The 20172-nt window shown below is 35.0% G+C and overlaps 1 protein-coding gene across 2 annotated transcripts; it reads right to left on the minus strand.

Moving 5' to 3' along the window:
* Positions 1-1895: 1895 nt before the first annotated feature.
* LOC129939853 (maternal effect protein oskar) lies at positions 1896-11866 on the minus strand. 2 transcript variants are annotated; one of them, XM_056048029.1, is made up of 5 exons: positions 11552-11865; positions 11118-11490; positions 4197-4540; positions 3749-4121; positions 1896-3442 (listed from the first exon to the last, which is right to left on the minus strand). In XM_056048029.1, the coding sequence occupies exons 1-5, from the start codon at positions 11670-11672 to the stop codon at positions 3340-3342; spliced, it is 1314 nt and encodes a 437-aa protein (XP_055904004.1). In that variant the 5' UTR covers positions 11673-11865; the 3' UTR covers positions 1896-3339. The 2 variants fall into 2 exon arrangements, with proteins under 2 accessions (XP_055904004.1, XP_055904005.1); XM_056048030.1 differs by lacking the exon at positions 1896-3442 and adding an exon at positions 3463-3602 and having other exon boundaries at positions 11552-11866.
* Between the last annotated feature and the right edge of the window lie 8306 nt (positions 11867-20172).

The raw sequence follows: 20172 nt of genomic DNA on the forward strand, positions 1-20172 counted from the left end.
TGGTGCTATGAAGGGTAAAATCTTTTCTATCTACCAAACTGAATCAAACCGAAGATGGAGCTTTTTACCCAACTGCATTATATCTAGGAAGATATGGCCCACCTATAACAAAACCCGTACAAACGATCTTCTCTGCAGGCCAAGGCAAGACATAGCCAGGATTTTTGTGGTTTGTACCGGACATTGGCCTATAGGAGTTCTGCATGAAGTTGGGTATCTCTTACAACACCTCTTGCCGTAGCTGTAGTGACCAAAGAGAAAGTGAAACCATAATCCATTTCCTCTGCAAGTCTCCTACTTTGGTAAACACCAGAATGTAATGCTTTGGAAAAGCATTCTTTCAAGAACTCGATGAGCTATCTGAGACAAAGATTAGAGACCTAATCTTTTTTCTCAATGCGACAAAATGGTTCTAACATAATCGCTATGAAGCTTCTCTATCAATCTATGGCTTTCAATCAAAGGATCAAAACGGCGCACTACAGCGCTAATTGGATCTCAGGCTAGGTTGCCTTGAGATCGCCATTTCTACCTACTAAGCTCTTTAAAGAAAGATAATTCCTTTGCTAGGCAAAGAATCCTTAGAGATCTTAACCAACATAAATCCGCTCATCCGAATGGTATCCCCCCTATTGTTCTGAAGAGGTAAGCTTTTTCATCTGTTATACTCCTCAGGTTTCGAGCGGATTGAAAACAGCAATAGTCCAGCAAATTAACAAGAAAGGCCAATCTTCGTCACCCCCAATTACGACCGATTGCACTTATGTACGTATGAGTATTTTCAAGGTCATGCAACGTTGTTTAATTATCAGCTCAAGAAATACCTCGAAGATCAAAAGCTTCTTTATGACCGACAGTAAGGCTTTCACAGCAATAAGTTCAATGGTGGTTTCATGGTTCATCTCACCGAACAGTGGAGCAATTGTTTACATCGTATTGAAGTTAGTAAGGTTCTCTTATCAAAAATGCGTGCTTTCGGTTTTATGAATCCTGCCTTCATTGGATTAGTAATTACCTTTCGGATCGTTCAATTCAAGTAGTATATTGGATGGATTCTATTCTCAAAACCAAAACAGAAATGCTGGTGTGCCCAAAGCTCTGTTTCAACACTCTCCCTCATTTTTATTAATGATATCCTGTGTGCAACTTTTAATCCAATACATTTTTTCGCTATGACTTACCTTTAGCTTTTCATATTCGGTTTTAGACTCACATCCCACTTCTTCGGAAGTGAAACTGCTAAGACCAAATATGACAAGCTTATTAAATTCCCGCCTAAACAGCGTTGGTAATAAAGCATGGGGAATAAAAATTGCGTGGAATTTAATGCTTCGATAACCCAATGCTGTCTTTTATCGTTAAAGTAAGATATACCCCCTTGCCATCAGACATGGCACGGCACTTGCTTCAATAAGACTGAAGAACTCGATTATCTCGGTATGTGTATCAGCAACCTCTAGTGGAACGATCACATACGCCATATCTCCAAAATTTGTTATACACGACCAAAGCTTAAGTATAACTCCCAAGCTTTTGCTCCTCCAAGTTACTTAAGCCTCTTGGACAGTACTGAACGAGCATATAAATTAATTGGTTATAAAACCATCATTAGATCATTAACTTCGCTTAAACATTGTCGTAAGATTTCTAACCTAACCTTTTTTTACCATTATCTTAACGGTTTATGCTCCAGAGAAATAGCCATCTGCAGTCTTCCCCTTAAACAGTTCAACAGTTTTTAATAACCTAATCTAATAGGAAAATTTAAAGAGAAGCTTCGAGTTCAGGACATCTTAATCCTTTAGAAAAATAGTCTTTTGTTTGTGTAACGTTCAAGTCAACTATCTGATGAACGATTTCAAAAATTAAATTCAAAGAAAAATTGATTAGACTTAAGACTATGCGTTTTATTTTAACAACTAAAATATCCTTAAAATTACAATAACTTTGAATCGATTTGAAAATTTGAACATGTATAAATTTAAGATGGAATCTTTCACATAAATTATGCAGAATTTTTCAGATGCACCAAAGAAAAACATATGCAAATTCATAGGAAAAAGACAATCTTAACACTTCAAGGTGGGTAACAATATCTAGACTAATTTAATTAAACTGATTTCTAAGTAGATAACAAAATAAATAATAATTTTTTTAAATATAAACAATTTAAACAAACTTACTAATATTAAATTAACAATATCACAAGAAAAACTTAAACTTCTATAAATATTTTTGCTATAAATCTCTCTTTTTTTAAATCATCCATGGATGTGATTTATTAAAGAGAATTTTATAGATTTACAAACTTAACTAGACTACCGTTAAAAATCTTTTAAATATTTATTGTGCACAGATAAAAGTTTAAAAAAGATTAACGGCTTCTTCGTAATCTAATGCCGGCAAAAATCTAACAAAATAATAAATATACAAATATATGCCTACAGATAACAATTTACAAATAATTGACAAACAACATTTAAATTACATTAAACTTAACAATAAATAAATTAAACATAATGATCAAACAAGTATAGGTTTTATATTAGTCCACTAGTATTCGTTTTCTTTAAAATTGTTCGGTACAAAATAAAAAAGAGCAAGTGAGTTTCTTTATTCAACATTTTTAAAAACATCACAATGACACAGTGAGTGTTTAAATAAATTCTAGTAAACAAATAAAGCGACCGTTAGGTAACTTACTTTATGTCTGCTGTTTTAAAAAAATCGACAATGGCCGATAACTTTAGTGCAAACATTTACAAAAACACCAGTCGAATAATATTTTTAGTCTGATTGAGACATAAACCGTTCCGTTTTAGTACTAATATTGACTGAATATACCTAATAAGGCTTTCGAGAAATTTGGTACCCCATTTATCGAAAGCCTTATGTAAGAGATGTTTTCAATCAAAATTAGGTCTAAAATTGGAACATCGTTCGGGTCGAATATTTGATTGATTGCTATCCTCATAGGACTTTCAATAAATTGGTACCCTATTTATTGAATGTTCTATTTGACCAAAAATTTGACCAGAACTTCTTAATCTATTCAACAATTAAACTTAAAAATTACTGGACGAGTGGTGATTTTGTACTTGTATAGAACCAAGCCACCAGAAATTGTTCACTCTTTTAAAAACTGCAATGCCTTGAGTAATCAAACAATCGCCACCTAGACTGTAAAGCTCTTTCATAAGTTAAATTTCAGTGGACTATTATAATTTCATCTAGGAAACAAACAATACATACATAAATAATTTAAAAAAACTAATGTCAAGTCTTGAATAGAAACCATAAAAAGAAAATAACTAAGAGGATATCATGATCAGGTTTAAGTTAATATTCAATTTCAGATTCGATTTTCTTCAGTATTCGTTGCCGGCCAATTTTGTTCCAAAATAAGTACGAAACATGACTCCCGGTGACTTGACGTGGTTGACTAAAAATAAATAAAATATATCGAACATATGTTTGTTAAGGAAAACGTCCACGGTTCACTTGCTGAGTGGCACATTTTAAAGAAAATTAGGTTGAAAGAAATATTTTTAACTTTTAAGGGTTAGTTTGTACTTTGTTGAGACATTGTAAGCGACCATAATCTATGGACAGAAATATATTTCAAATTTCATTTTTTTAAATACAAACATTATTTTTGCAACTCATTTGGAACAACAACTTCAATGACTTTAAAAAAAAAAAATAAAAAGTGCACTCAACAGCTCATATAAATAATTATAAAACTTACCCTTGGAAACAATCAAATAGCGTTTGTGATTTCTCATTCACCACACATGACCATATATCGATTACCTTTGGAGCTCTTTGTTTAATAAAAACATTGAACCGTTCTAATCGATCCTTAATTGATTTTACATGTCCGAACAAAGCTAATGGTGCTAAAGTGGTGACAATTGGCATAACTCCTCGTTCTCTCAAGACCGAGAGTAACTCTAAGAAATCATGTTGAATTTTAACCAAAGGCTTTCCCTGCAATATATCCACCGAGCCAATGTTAATAATCATACGTTTGTTAACATAGCTTAGTTGGCTGATTCGCTTAGTGGCTGCTGAAATGGTTTGCCCCGAAATACAAAGTCCTGATTGCAGAACTTTTTCATCTTAAAATATTTCGTCAAAAGAAATAATGTAACAATTTTCATTTGGAATTAAACATGTAAAAACTTAGGACAAACCTGGCTTGAACTTGCATTTCAATTCCATGCGGGCCAAATACAACATAAAATCATCGCCCAATAGTTGAAAATCAAAAAGATGAGCATCCTGAGACCAGTCGTTAATTAAACCCCATTCTTGGTCATGGTGGCTTTTCGTTGTGGTTGGAGATGGTGGTCCTTGGCTACTGGTGTAAATACGGTTTTTTGGAAGTGGTTTTTTAAATAGTCCGTCATCGTTGTTTGAATTTAAGTTATTTGTGAAACTGTTCACTGGAGGACATTGTTGATTATTGTTAATGTTTTTTAGATTGTTGTTGTTTAAATTATTTGCAATATCTTCTCTATTATTAAACCGGTTGAATCTATAAAAAAAAAATAGACAAAATATAGTAACAGATTTTAATGTTTTTATGCAAGGGCGGATCCAGACTTTTCATCAGGGGGGGGGGGGGCACACACTTAGATGAGTTTTTACTCTCCGCTTAAAAATGTTGTTTAATGTTTTGTAAAGGAGGCTAACAAAATTTAAATAACATAATGTGTACGATTATATTAACCTAACTTTTACACATTTTAATTACTAAAATGATAACTTTAGTTATCAAATTATTTTAGAACACTGTTGCCCAGCAAAGTATGGTATAACTATTTAATGTGTATGACTCCCTGCATATGAAAGCATTCCCAGAATCCAAAAGTTTTCTAAATATGCCATATTAAAGATCTAAAACACAATAGTTAAGGTGGTTTTTGCTGCAATTTTCGCAGAAATGTAAGAAATTGTTTTGAAACGTAGCTATTCTTCCAAAAATAAAATATACTTTTCTTGCATCCATTTCTATTTATGCTAAGAACGCTAAAAAAATTCAAAAATCCAGAAATTAAGAGGATCTGATATGAAGAAATTTCGGACTTTTTGTGACGAAGTTTTTTTGAACTCAATTTTCAGGAGTCTGTTATTACTATCGCTATCAGTCTGCTTACTCGTCGATCTTAAAGGAGTCAACAAAACTTAAAAATTTTAGAGAGAAAAATGCTTGGTTCTTGAATTTGAGGAAATAGGTGCTTTTAAGTACATTTCCTCTAAAAAATTAAATTAAAAAAATAAGTTGGGAGAAAACGTTTGTGTTCCACTCACAAATTACACGTTTCAGAATCACTTTTCACTTCAAATCTCAAGAGATTCAAAGCTTGTATATCAAAAGATATGACCCGTTTATTATGTTTTTCAATTAGTTATTAGTTTAACAAAAGTGTCACTTTTGCTGTTTTTGGTACATTTATATTATTAAAATTCGTGTTTAAATATTAGTTCTAGAGCATCCAATGCAAACTCACTTCAAAAGTAGATTTATTTAATTTTTTAAGATCTTTTGTTTTCAACATAAAGCCAATTTTGAAATAAATAAAATGCTTATTTTATTTTACCAGTGTCATGATGGTTAGTTGGATTGTCATGCGAGAGGTCTTGAGTTCGATCGCTGCCTGTGCCACCTAAAACTTTTTTTCACGGGTACTGCCTCTTGCGAGGAATTGACAAATTCTCCAAGATTAATTCTTGTCATGATAAAGTGCTTTCTCAAACTAGCCGTTCGGATTCGGTCTAAAATTGTAGGTCCCTTCCATTCCTGATAACAGTACTCGCACACAGGAATGGTTGAGAGTTGTAAATCACTAGGCCCTGGTTCACAACGGACTGTTGCGACACCTAATTTTGAATTTCTTGCTAATTTCTTCCAAAAAGTCTGTTTATAGGTATTTTAAGATTTAAAAATGTACCTGCAAAATACATTTTTCACAAAAATTTAAATGCCATTTTATTTTAAAAAAAATTTAGATTAATTAACTTTTTTCCATCCCTGACAACAGTACTCGCTTTTTCTTTTTTCTTAAAATAAAAATAAATAAATTTTTGATCATAAAAAATCATCATCAATTTGAAATCGGTCCTTTAGTTCTTGGGAAAATTTAAAAGCAAAATGAAGATTTTTGAGGGGTATCCTTCTGGAGGAATACCTAAATATGTTTTTCTTGTAGAAAGAACACAAAATTTACAGACAGTTTAAGAAAATCACATGTTTTAACCAAAAAATTTGTATGGGGATTGCTGCTATTTTTCGCAGACCCCTCTTTACCACTGGGCCCACTGGGCAATCACCAGGGGCCCCCACATTGCTGAAACATTACTTAACCTCTATTGGTCTATTTTCTGGAAAAAAAATATTTCGATACAATTTTAGATGCATAATGAATGATCAGAATTCGTACTTTCCTTGCTGAACAACAACCTTTGCTGAACAATTTAAATCACATTCCCTTGGAATTTATATGTACATATGTGGATCCGAGAAAAGAAAGAAATCTAAACAACAGAAAGAAATAATTGAAAAATTACCAAAACTGACATCGTATTTCACTTCAATTGCAGGAGAAACGTCTGCAAGTAATTAATAATCAATACATTAATCCAGAAATTTCAATGCGCTTTGATGCTTAATGTCCAAACTTCATTCGTTAAAAGAAATTTAAAATGTTCAAGCACACATTTTTATTTCATAAGTTAGTTTCTTCAGAAATATGTATACATTTATTTTTATTTAAAAAGGCGAGCTGCATGACAATGAGTAGTCATCTTCCCAAGTTGAAAACATTTCGTCCTCCACATTTTCTAAAAATTCCGGATCAAAAAGCCAGGGGCAGGGCCCTAATCATGAAACTGCAACAACTCGGATTGTAGCTGTTGTAAAGTTTTTAGCTTCGAGAGGACTTCCATTTCGCGGTAACAATGAGATTCTCGGATCTCCCAATAACGGGAATTGTTTGGGATGCATTGAGTTGCTTAGCGAGTTTGACCGATTTCTCGCAGATCATTTAAGCAAATTTGGAGATCCAATAAGTGATCATGCGTTTTTTCAGCAAATATCTGCAATGAATTTATTCATCTCATGGGAAGACAGGTCTTGAAAATTTTTGTAAAAGATGTCAAAATGGCAAAATATTTTTCAATTAACGTTAATAGTCTCATATTGATCAACTAATATTTATTATTCGCTACGTAAGACGAGCCCGTTGAAAGGTTTTTGGATTTTATTCCAATTAACGAACATAGATCTGATTATTTAGCGGAAACCATTCTAAAGTTTTTAGAGGATCATGACATTTTGATAACAGATTGATAACAGATATCAGAGGCCAAAGCTACGACAACGAGGCAAATATGTCAGGAAGGTTTTCTGGTCTGCAGGTAATAATAAAAGAAAAATGTAAATTTGCCACTTTTGTACCATATGCAGGGCACTCATTAAACTTGGTAGTTCATGCCGCTGGGTGCCACTGGGTGTGTCTTAGAAGCAACCAAATTCTTTGACATTGTTCAAAAATTGTATAACTTCTTTTCGGTATCTTCTCATCGATGGAGTGTGTTGACTGCTCATTTAGGTCCAAAAAAAGTTTTAAAAAGTCTTTCTCAAACAAGATGGTTGGCGCGAGCTGATTAGTGCATCAGCGCCTTATATAAATGTCATCAAGAAATTGAAGAAGCTTTGATGTCTATAGCGAACGATTTAGGACTGGCACGAGAGGCCAGAGAGGAAGCATTTAGTCTTTGCAAAAAAATGTAGAAACTTGAATTTACCGTACTTACAGAACTTTGGAACTCTGTATTGCAAAAAATTAACAAAACAAGTACTTTACTTCCTAACCAAAATATTACCCTGGATATTGCTGAGTGCAATAGATGAATTTATAATTGGACTCAGGGACAATTTTAATAACTTTGATTCATCAGCCAGACAAAAAACCCGGAAACCTTTCTGAAAGGGTGAGGTGTAGATGCTCACGCCAGACTTTTTTTGACGGCTCTGGACCCTCAGTAATTCTGACTGGGAAAGAAAGATTTAAAATTGAAACCCTTCTTCCCATTGTCGACACACTAAGCGTTCATTTTAAACAGCAACTAGGTTCGTATACGAAGATTGACCAACGTTTTGACTTTTTTCGATTCAAAAATCTGAATTCAGAAGACTTAAAACAGAACTGCAAATCTTTGCTAAATTTTACACCAGAGATATGAATGGGATGAACTACACGCTGAATGCCTGTATTTAAAAGACCACTTGAAAATTAGTCGACACGAAAATGAAAAAACACCCCTTCATTAAATTTTGTTTATTTTATTTTGAATTTTTATACGAAATATTTATTTTTTGTTTTTATTTTTACTTTGTTTATGTTTATGTTTTAAATGCTGCAATAACTAATTATCTTTTTAATGAATTAAAAAAAAATATTTATTTCAAAAACAAAAAGAATAAATATCAATTCAAAGCTATGTGATTTTTTCTGTATACCTTTATAACATAACATAACATTTGTATATAATCATAAAGGGGCCCCATTTTCGAACAGTGCCCAGGGCCCCCAAAATATTAAAGACGGCCCTGATTTTTCGTATTAATAAAATAAAAAAAAAAGCCTTACGCTAATCGGCTGAAAACTTTAATTTCAATCAACACAATTTTTTGGACTGTAGGAGCCAGAAAAGAGAGACAGACGGACGGAATCGGGGTACCCAAATGAATTTAAAGGCAACTTAATATAAAATTGATGATCTCTTATTCAAGGTTTTTTCTTAAGAACCTGAATATTTGCTGTTTTTCTTAGAAACAATTTTCATGAACATAATTTAAATCATTACTAAAGTTTTTTTTTTTCAAATTCTAAAATGAGAACAAACATTTAAGTTGTTTTTGACAGCAAACCACTTTTTGGTGAATGTCGTTAAATTACTAAAAAATCTATAGATAAAATCTTTACTAATATCTCATATCAGAAACCCCCCCCCCCTGGATCGTCAGTTGGTCAAAAATTGGTGAATTTGTGAGGCGTTTTGGAAAAGGCTGAATTTTCGATTCACATTATGTTCTTGGTCCAGTCCTCAGTCAAAAGTAGTACTTTTAGTAACAAAGTTTAAGGAGGTAAAATATAAATATAAATAATGTATTAGGGTCATATCCATTAACGCAATACGATTAGTATTAAATTGAAGGAAATTCCTACGAAAAAGCAAACAAATTATCTCCCAGGGGGGGTCATGACCCCTATGACACCCCCCGCCCCCCCTGGATCCACCATTGTATGTATGTACATATGAAATAATAAATAAGGAATTAATAAGTAAGACAACTTTTGAAATTGAATTCACAAACACGTTAGTTTAACCCTTGTACTATAAAGAAAATCTTTAGAACACTATATTTTTAAAAAACTAATTTTCCATTTGAATATTCATAAATAACAAATTTTGAAATATTCAATGAAAGGCAATTGATTGATGAATCAAAATATTATCCCAAAAAAATTAACTACATTTTGGTTTTGATTAAAATTATTTTCTATTATATAGTAGTTATATTAAACAGTAGAAAATTTTTCAATATTATCAAGGAAAAAATGAGTATGTGTTAGTTTTTAAAAGAACAACAGCCCATTTCAAACAGTAATTTTAGGCAGTAATTTCTTTTAGCTCCTGCTTAAGGTTTTAACGAACCTCGTCATTACAAAATTCGATGATACATTTTGAATAACTAGAAAAAAAGATGCTGGGATGCTACCTACACTGATAATTTTTCAATCTCGTCTGTCGATTTGTCTTGCTTAAACTTAAACAATATATTCATAAAAAATATATTTTGTGTCATTTCTTAACAGTTTTTTTTGTTGTTTTTGTAGGTTTTCGTGTTTTGTTAAATGGATTTTTATAAACAAATTACTCAATGTCCAAAACCAATTTTTTTATAAAACGAAATTAGTTATGATCCAATGTTTTTAATTTTTGAAAAGATATTTGAATCGAAAATTAATTTTTACCAAGTTTAAGTAATGTTTTTTTAGGTTTTTATTTTTGTAAAAAAACTGTTAATTTTCTCAAAATTTTACCAGCTGTAAAAAACGTTATGCTACGTTGCACCCAATTATTTTGGAGATAAAATCATTTTTAGTTGGTAAAATATTCGAGGAGAAAATCATTTTTATTGTTAATTTTTTTTTGATTTATACAAACAACCGTTAATTGCATTTTTTAATAATTATATTAGTTTAATATCACGTCGCAATATATAATATTCAATTTAAATCAAGTCGCTATGGGTTCTTGAGATATGGACGACGAAAAAAGCTTCTCGAACGTACGGACATACGAATAAACGTACATACGCATACACAGACATAATATCTTTAAAAATCCTTTAATTAGACTTTAGGGACCTTGAACGACGAGAAGTGTCGAAATTTTCAATTTGAAAAATCAGACCGATTACAATAACTTCATATGGAAAGTTAAAAATTAATATATATTAATTTATTTTTTTAAATTAAGCAAACAACCCTTTTTAGGCAATAATTTCACGATTAATCTTGGTAGCTAAACTCGTCTAACTCGCTAGAACTCGTCATTACAAAATTTGATGATACACTTTGAATAACTAGAAAAACAAGCTCACAAATGATTTGTATGTTAACTTGAGCTCATGTTTTCAATTTTGTATTTGTAAAAAGCTTGCTTCAAACCAAAGTAACTATAATTCTTTTTTAAATTTTATTAAAATCAAATGCCATTCGTTCGACAAAACTTAAAGTCTAATTAAATAGTACCTTCTTTCTAATGTACACAATGCAAATAAAACACTAAAATTAACAGCTCAAAATTAATACAGTTATCTTAAGCCAAAATTAAGACATGGCTGTTCGTAAAAATTAAAAAAATATGTCAGATACCGTTTAGCATGGAGCCTAATTAACATGCTGGGATTAAATCATTTTTGACAACATGAGTTAAAGTACCGACTTGTCAAATTTTAAGATATTGAGAGAAAGAGAGGAGAAGACTTTTTTTCAAAAAAAGAGGCTAATGATCAACCCTAAAACACTAAAATTACTTACAAGTATTGGTAGTTGTCCTCGAAGAAGCAGTTTATGTTCTCATAGAAGCCTTCCGATTCACTGCGTGAGCTATTTTTATCCGATCGAGTCCGTACAGAAGATGGTCGGTTGCTATACAAGTTGTTATTATTGGTATTCCAATTGTAACTGTTCGGTCCAAACGATGAATGATAGGATGGTGGCTTGTTATAGGGAGGAGGTTTTTGGCCAATGACCATATCGTAGACATGACGAGTCTTCTCCGAAGGCATGATGTTGAAAATTCGTGTGCCATTTTCGTTGCACATAGCAGTCACGTATGGAATGGTCAAAAGAAAATCAGTGACATCTTCATAAACGGGAAACCTTTCACCCGTTAGACTAAGAAAGTCATCTAAACAAAATATTTATTTCAAAAAAAATCGGTCCACACAATTTAAAACTGATCTATTTACCCCGAATTTGTTGAATCGTTGCTCCATTCTGAGCATGTGCCATAAGTATGCCCCGAATTTCCGATTCCAGATTAGGGTATTCTTCTCTGATGTCAAAATAATAATTGGCATCGATGGTCATATTGATGGTCAAAAATTTAAGAACAAAAACGATGTTATAACAAGACAAATAATATTTAAAAATCGCTAAATTTAAAAAAACACGTGTTATTTGAAGCTATTAAGATGAATGAATAAAAGTTTAAACTTGAAAGGTACAGGAGCTTAATCCTTCTTAGCGTGTCAAATTGCAACTGAATACTGACCGAACTGGAACTCTTGGTGGATGTATATGCTTTTCATTGTCAAAAAGCAAAACTTAAATTGATTGATTGATATTAATAACGGTGTATTTCATTCAGCGTTAGTTAGTAAAGTTATGTACTTATGTATATAGTATACATACACATCATTTCTATATAAGGAGAGTTATTCGATAAATAAAAAGCAGTGGCGTAGAATTTGGGCTTAATTCAAAACGTTGTTTTTGTAATCACAGTCAATTTTGTTTTTTTGCAGTAGTTAGTGTAAGTCATATTTTGCATTCGAAAGAAAATCGAAGTGATGAGCACACAAGAATCAAAAAGGTCAGAGGTTTAACATTTTTTTTAAGATTTTGGTGTGGGTTTGAGATTTATTTAAATAAAATACACGAACTTGCTCATGTATCCAAACAGTCTGTTTAAAATTTGTTCCTATATTTAAAAATTTAAAAATGTGCAAAAAAGTTTTTTTTTCCAAACATTTAGACGTCTTTTGATTTTTTCAAAAAATAACTTTAATTTTTCAAAATGTTTATATGAAAATCGTTAGAGCGTTATTTTATAAAATGTTTCAACTTTAGTTTAAAAACATTTTGTGGTACGCACTCTCTGGAGCAATACAAAAATATTTGTTTTATATTGAAAGAAGCCAAGTAAAACAAAAATTAACGACAATTAAAACAAATCAATCGGTCTATTTTTAAGAAAGTTCGAATTTTCGATTTTGACCCAAAAATGTGTATGGTCTTAAAAAAGAATGACACAGTTCCCCGATCTCAACTCAACTCATTTATGGGTGGATTTGAACAAATCTTGAACCACCTAGGCCTTCAACAATAAAAAAAAACAACTATTGCTTAAACTTTAAGACCTATCTCCTTTCTCTTAAATGCTTTTCTATTTTCCTAATGATCGCACTGTGTTAAAACATAAACACAGTTAATGCTTGTTAATTATAAAAAAAGGAACGTCATTTCAGTAAGTAAAGGCTTACTTATTAAGGTGGCGCTACAGTCCGGGGCGGACCTGGGCCTCAACCAACAAGCGTCTCCAGCCAGCTCGGTCCCTAGCTAGCTGTCTGCGCCACCTGAGTCGCGGTCTTCCTCTACTGCGCCGTCCCTCGGGATTGGATTCGAAGACCTTCCGGGCTGGAGCGTTGATGTCCATCCGCTCTACATGACCTAGCCATCTAAGCCGTTGGACTTTGATTCTGCTAACTAGGTCAGTGTCGCTGTACAGCCCGTACAGTTCGTCGTTATATCTTCTCCTCCATTCTCCATCTATGCGTACGGGACCGCAAAAATCGCCAGAAGAATTTTTCTCTCAAAGCATCCTAAGACGCTCTCATTTTTCTTTGACAGGGTCCAGGCCTCAGCGCCATAAATGAGAACCGGGATGATGAGTGTCTTAGAGTGCAAGAGTTATTCTTCGTTTGATTTCAGCGCTGGTGTCGTTGTCTGCATTAAGAGCGGTGCCTAGGTAGACAAAGTCCTTAACTACCTCAAAGTTATAGCTGTCCATGGTGACGTTTTGTCCAAGACGTCGTCGTTCAGTGTCCTTTTTTGATGACAGCATATACTTGGTCTTGCTCTCATTGACCACTAAACCCATCTTCTTCGCTTCCGTCGCAATGCTCAAAAACGCTCCACTCACATCACGCTTTGATCTTCCAATTATGTCAATATAATCTGCGTATCCGAGTAATTGGATGGACCTTTGAAAGATTGTGCCTCTAGTGTTGCCGGTTGAGTTTTGCACAACTCTTTCCAGAACGATGTTGAAGAAGTCGCGTGACAGTGCATCGCCTTGTCTAAAACCTTTTTTGACATCAAATAAATCGGTAAGATCTTTTCCGACCTTTCTCCATCGTCATTCGTCATTCTACACAAACGGATAAGTTTGACAGGGATGCCAAAACTAGACATTGCTCGGTAGAGCTCTTTCCTACAGATGCTGTCATACGCGGCTTTAAAATCGATAAAGAGATGGTGGGTATCGATTTGAAGCTCCTGGGTTTTTTCCAAGATCTGCCGTAGTGTGAATATTTGGTCGATAGTGGACTTTCCTGGTTTAAATCCACACTGATAAGGACCAATCAGGTTGTTGACAAATGGCTTCAGACGTTCACATAATACTGCAGAGAGGATCTTATACGCAATGTTAAGGAGACTGATGCCTCTGTAGTTGGCGCAGTTTAGAGGGCCTCCTTTCTTATGTATCGGGCAAACTATGCTGAGACTCCACTTCCACTGCTTTCTTCCGACCATATTTTGCATGCTCCGTACCAAGTCATCGCCTGCTGCTTTGAATAGTTCGGCAGCAATGCCGTCAGCTCCAGCAGCTTTGTTTGACTTAAGTTTGGATATAGCTATCTTCACTTCGTCAAGGTCGGGTAGGCGGAATTGTTGATCTACGTCGCCGAGGTTGACTGGTTCTATCTCCCTTACAGCGGCATTCTGTTCGTCATCGCCGTTATATAATTTGGAGAATTGATCTTTCCATATTCTCAGCATCGACTGCGGTTCTACTACGATGTTCCCCTGATCGTCTTTACAGGCTTCGGTTCGTGGCTGGTACCCTTGGGAGGTTTTTTTTACCTTTTGGTAAAATTTACGGAGCTCATTCACACTGTTAAAACTCAAGACTTTTTGCCTAAGTCTAGTTTCAACAACAAATGCACACCCAAATAGACGCCGTCTTTGTTCTCGGTAGCAGTCGCCGTAGTAGATATCGCAGTCTTTTAGTTTGCGTTTGCCCGGTCCATCCCATCGCACTTCTTGGATGGCTGCAATATCTGCCTTGCAGCAGTTTAGGACTTCCGCTAATTGTTCGGCTGCACGTGGTCTGGGGACCTAACATTCCACGTACATATCCGAAGTTCGTTGTCCTTATTTCGTTTGCGTGGGTTGTCAACAGTAAATCCGTCTGTATCCGAGGCTTGTTGGTGCTTCGAAACTATGATGTTTTTACGTGGCCAGGAAGTCACCCCGACGGCACAACCCCCAACCTGGAGGGCCAGATCCTTAGTATAACTCCAAGGAAGAAGAGCCGGATAAAACGCTCCTTACAGGCCTGGGCTCCGAATATGTCGAAGAAGCCCTATAAGGTGTTCACTAAGTAGTTCAACCTTACTGGAACTGTAGACGCCACCGTTGATTCCATCTCGTGAATTCGTCCGCTGCCGCCTGGATAAGGAGAGGCGCCTTAGTGGAAACACCTCTCCCCCCCTCTCTCGTTTGCTGCCCCCAAAAACTTTCCACTGGGGTTGGAACCCAATCTCCAGTTGAAGTACTAGGCACCCGATGTTCACCGCGGGGAGGTGAGAGTAGGAGTTGATAGACAGAGGTGGGTTTTGATAAAAACCTGTGGACGCTTGTGTCCTCTTGAATGCACATGTCTACCATTTGAACATCAGTAAGTAAAGGCATCTTCTAAGAAATTAACCTAAAATGACCAACCACATTTAGCATATATAAATAGTTATGATTTTATAATCTATTTTTGGTAACGAGATTTTGAGTCGGAAACCAATTTTTTGCCAATTTTGCAAAAAATTTTGTAAAAATGAAAACAATCGTTAATTTCTAAACTTTTACTCCTCAGTAGCACCCAGAACTTTTAACAAGCTACGTCTTGAGATTCGTAGCATCCGTTCATCATTTGTATTTAATATAAAAAAAAATTAAATTATAGCTGTTTAATTTTGACCTTTGTGAAATTAATAATCTACTTAATATACAAATCTAATACAAAATGAATACTTTAAAAAAAAGAGGCTGGGATGCGACCCACACTGATAACTTCCCATCCCGTCTGTCGATTTGTCTTGCTTAATGCTTTGTCTATATGTACTCGTATCAATTTTTACCAAATTTGCGTACTATTTTATGTAGATTTAATTTTTTATGAAAAAACGGACTGTTGGATTTTTATATAAAAATTACTAAATACCGAAAACAATATTTTCTGTGAAATAAAATAAGTCAGAGGCCAATGTTTTTAATTTTTGAAAAGCTATTTCAGTCGAAAGTAAATTTTTACCAAGTTTTAGTATTGTTTTTTTTAGAGCTATATTTTTTGTAAAAAAAAACTGTTAATTCGATTTTTCTCAAAATTGTATCAGGTGTTAAAAACATTATTTCTTATAAGATACAATTAGTTTGAAGCCAATATTTCTAATTTTTGTAAAGATATTTTAGTCGAAAACCAATTTTTTACAACTTTTGTTAATTTTGTTTAAGTTATTAATTTTTTGTACAAAAACTGTCAATTCCGTTTTTTCATAATTTTACTGAATGTTAAAAATAATAGTTTTTGAAAGATAAAAGTAGTTTAGTCGAAAACCAATTTTTCACAACTTTTGTTAATTTTGTTTAAGTTTTTAATTTTTTGTACAAAAACTGTCAATTCCGTTTTTTTTTAAATTTGACTGAATGTTAAAAAAAATAGTTTTTGAAAGATAAAAGTAGTAAAAAGCCAATATCTACAATTTTTGGAACGATATTTGAGTCGAAAATCAATTTTTACCAACTTTTATACATTTTTTTAGGTTTTTATTTTTTGTAAGAAAACTGTCAATTCGATTTTTCTCAAAATTTGTCCTAATGTTGAAAACAATGTTTCTTATAAGTAAAAATTAGCTAGAAGCTATTATCTCAATGTTTTGAAAAGATATTTTAGTTCAATATAAATGTGGATGATAACCCTAGTGTATTGACTTTTCGAAACTATCGGAAAACTGACTGGGCTTCATACAGGAACTCTTACATAATTTACTAGAACCTGGACTATCTAGTCCTTCCCCTAACGCTAATGAACTTAACATGATCTTTCTGAGCGAGGACGAACTCTTGGGTTCATCCTCCGACTCAGAGGATCAGAACAAAACCGTGGTGGAGGTTGCCCAATTGTATTCAAAATGCTGCAGTTAGTACAGATTAATCTCCATCCTCCGTCTGGCGAGAAACGGGGAACACATTGTCCTGATCCAAGAGCCATGGATTGTGGGATCCGTTGTTCGAGGACTCAGGACTCCTGAACCTAGATCTTGCATACAAGTGAAACGTGGCATTAATGTATTTTTACTCCATCATTTCAGTGACAAAGATACCACCACAAAGATACATCTGGCTAGCGTTGGCGTATCGTGGCCATGACCACCTTGGCCCTCTCCCTGGAAAAACTCTGGGGAAAGTCGTCGCTGAAGCGGAAAGGCAAAGGATCCGCCTAATTATTGGGAGCGATGCTAACGCTTATCATACTGTATGGGGTAGCTCGAATATCAACGACAGAGGTGAGTCTCTTTTTGATTATAAACTTGGTACTAACCTCTTAGTAAGTAATGTTGGAAATGAACCAACCTTCATAACTAAAACTCGACAAGAAGTCTTAGACATAACTCTTGTCTCAGATACTATTCACCATATGATCTCGGACTGGAAAGTATCCAAAGAACACTCGTTCTCTGATCATAGATATATCCAGTTCAATATAAATGTGGATGATAACCCGAATCCATTGACTTTTCGAAACTGACTGGGCTTAATACAGGAACTCATTACAGAGTTTACTAGAACCTGGACTATCTAGTCCTTCCCCTAACGCTAATGAACTTGACAACAATGTCAATGACCTTACCTCAGCTATGAACAGAACGCTAGGAATTGCTTGTCCACTTAACACATAAGAGGAAAGAGGCCACCACAATCGTGGGCCTCAGAGCTTGACTCGCTCAGGAAAGAATGCAGGAAACTTTTCAACTGGGCCAAAGCCGCAAGACTAGCCTGTCACTGGGACTCTTACAAAGAATCCCTAACAATCTACAAGAAGGCACTAAGGTAAAAAGAAAAGAAAAGGTAAAGGAAAAAGAAACTTCTAAAGCCTTTAGGTTACGGAAAATTCTTTCAACTAGTCCAGCTATGCCAAGCTGCTTGAAAAATGCAGACGGCTCCTGTACAAATTCAAGTAATGAATCGCTGAACTTACTATTGGACACTCACTTTCCTGGTAGTTCTCTTACCGAAACTTGCAATAGTTATATACGTTCAAGTTCAAATACAAAATATCCACAAGATCTGATCACAAGGGATAAGCTACAATGGGCTCTCAACAGCTTCAACCCATTTAAATCTGCAGGACCAGATGGAATAATACCAGCCCAGTTACAAAAGACTACTGATAAAATTGCACCAATCCTTGAGGCAATTTTTACCACCTGTCTTTACCTGGTCCATGTGCCTTCGGCATGGAGAGAAGTAAAAGTTGTTTTCAAGACCTTGGAAAGATTTATTGATATACATTTAAGGGCACGTATCGATACAAGACTTCTGTCTTCGTCTCAACATGCCTACTGTAAAGGTAAATCGGTGGAAACAGCGTTACGCACCATCGAATATTCCCTCCATCATAAAGAGTTCACTATGGTTGCTTTCCTTGACATCGAAGGTGCCTTTAACAACCTGGACACATCTGCAATCACATCTGCACTAACATCTCTAAATGTAAAGAGTTCGCTTCGGGAGTTAATTCAATTAATGCTTACTAGCAGAATAATTAACTCAAAACTGGACAACTCTTCTGGTAGACAATTCGTTAGTAGAAAGACACCACAAGGTGTCTGGAACTTAGTGGTGAATGAAATCCTAACTAGTCTGGATGCGGAGAGTTTCAGAGTGATAGACTATGCGGACGACGTTGCTATAGCTGTTTCAGGAAAGCATCTTAACATCCTAAAAGAACTCTTACAAAATGCCTTGAATAGACTAATACTTTGAGCTGATCGGTGTGGACTGGGTGTCAACCCACACAAAACCGATCTGGTCTTATTTTCGAGGAAATGCAAAATTCCATTTGTCAACCCTCCCTATATTAAAGGAATCCAATTAAAATGCTCAGACGAGGCTAGATACCTGGGTCTTGTCTTAGAAAAAAACTAAATTGGAAACGCAACGTACAGGAAAGAGTAAAAAAAGCTACTGTAGCTCCCTTTTCTTGCAAAAAAGCTATTGGTAATAAATGGGGTTTACAACCCAGAATCACGCATTGCCTATACACATCGGCAATCAGACTGATTTTAACGTACGGTGTGGCAGTATGGTGGACTGCTTTAGAAAAAAGGTATAAACAGGGATAAGCTAAATAAAGCTTGCCTATGTATAAGCGGATCGCCTCGCACGACCCCGTCTGCGGCACTGGACACCTAGCTCTACCTTAAATCTCTTGACATATTTAGCAAAGAAATATCTGCAAGCTTTGCTTTTCGCCTCAAAGCTTCGTCGCAGTGGACTAACAACAACATTGGCCACTCCGTAATTCTAACGTATTTAAAATCAATTCCAAAGCACACAGACTACACCATCCTCCAACTGCAATTCCACAGAAACTTCCAGATTTCTATAATTCCCAGATCTTTTTTGGAGGATAAGACATTCTTGGAGGATGAGTCAATCCATTTTTACACAGATGGCTCAAAAACAAAAGAAAGGATTGGTGGAGGTGTGCACTCTGAACGACTGAAATTAAGTATTTTATTCCGCCTTCCCAATAATTGTAGCGTGTTCCAGGCGGAACTTTTGGCGATTAAGGAAGTCTTGTCTTGGCTCAAAGAAAACGTGATATCAACATCTGATATCCGTATTTTCTCTGATAGCCAGGCCATTATCAAATCTCTGGACTCTGTCTCTAAAAACTCTATAACAGTCCATAACTGTCGATCATCTCTTATGGAGATGGCGCAACAGTTTAATATTCACATTTGCTGGGTGCCGGCCCATAGAGACATTCCAGGTAACTGTAAGGCAGATGAACTCGCCAGGAACGGTACAGTACAGCCCATCCTACCACGTTTGGCAAGTACTGGCATACCGATCGCTACTTGTAAACTGCTGCTAATGCAAGACGCTGTGAGGAGGGCAGGCACCAGGTGGAACAACATCACCAAGTGTCAAGCTACAAAAAACATCTGGCTAACACTGGATATAAAACGTTCAAGGTGCTTGCTCTCTCTAAGCAGATCGCATATAAGCTCGATAATAGGTGTCATAACCGGACACTGTCTAATAGGAAAGCACGCCACGAGACTAGGCGAGACTATTCTCAAAGGACTTTTGCAGAAGCTGGAAGAAGCGAGGAAGACGAAAAAACGGTTCTTTATCTTCTCTACACATTCCCTGCTCTGAAAACGCAAGAATTACCTAGGAGAATTCTTCTTTAACGATCTAAATCATATCGGTATAATCAGCGTCTCCAGTTTCGTAAGGGACTCAAGCTGGTTCCATTGCGCTTAAGAGGAAGCCTCATGTGGTATCACAATGGGCCATT

Source organism: Eupeodes corollae, chromosome 1 (genome assembly GCF_945859685.1).
Source record: "Eupeodes corollae chromosome 1, idEupCoro1.1, whole genome shotgun sequence".
Classification (NCBI taxonomy): Eukaryota; Metazoa; Arthropoda; class Insecta; order Diptera; family Syrphidae; genus Eupeodes; species Eupeodes corollae.

Coding starts and splice junctions, on each gene's coding strand:
- LOC129939853 (XM_056048029.1), bottom strand. CDS start 11,672: ATGACCATCGATGCCAATTATTATTTTGACATCAGAGAAGAATACCCT. Junction 4,541..11,117: donor GAGGACAACTACCAATACTT/GTAAGTAATTTT, acceptor TTTTTTTTATAG/ATTCAACCGGTTTAATAATA. Junction 4,122..4,196: donor GAAATGCAAGTTCAAGCCAG/GTTTGTCCTAAG, acceptor AAATATTTTAAG/ATGAAAAAGTTCTGCAATCA.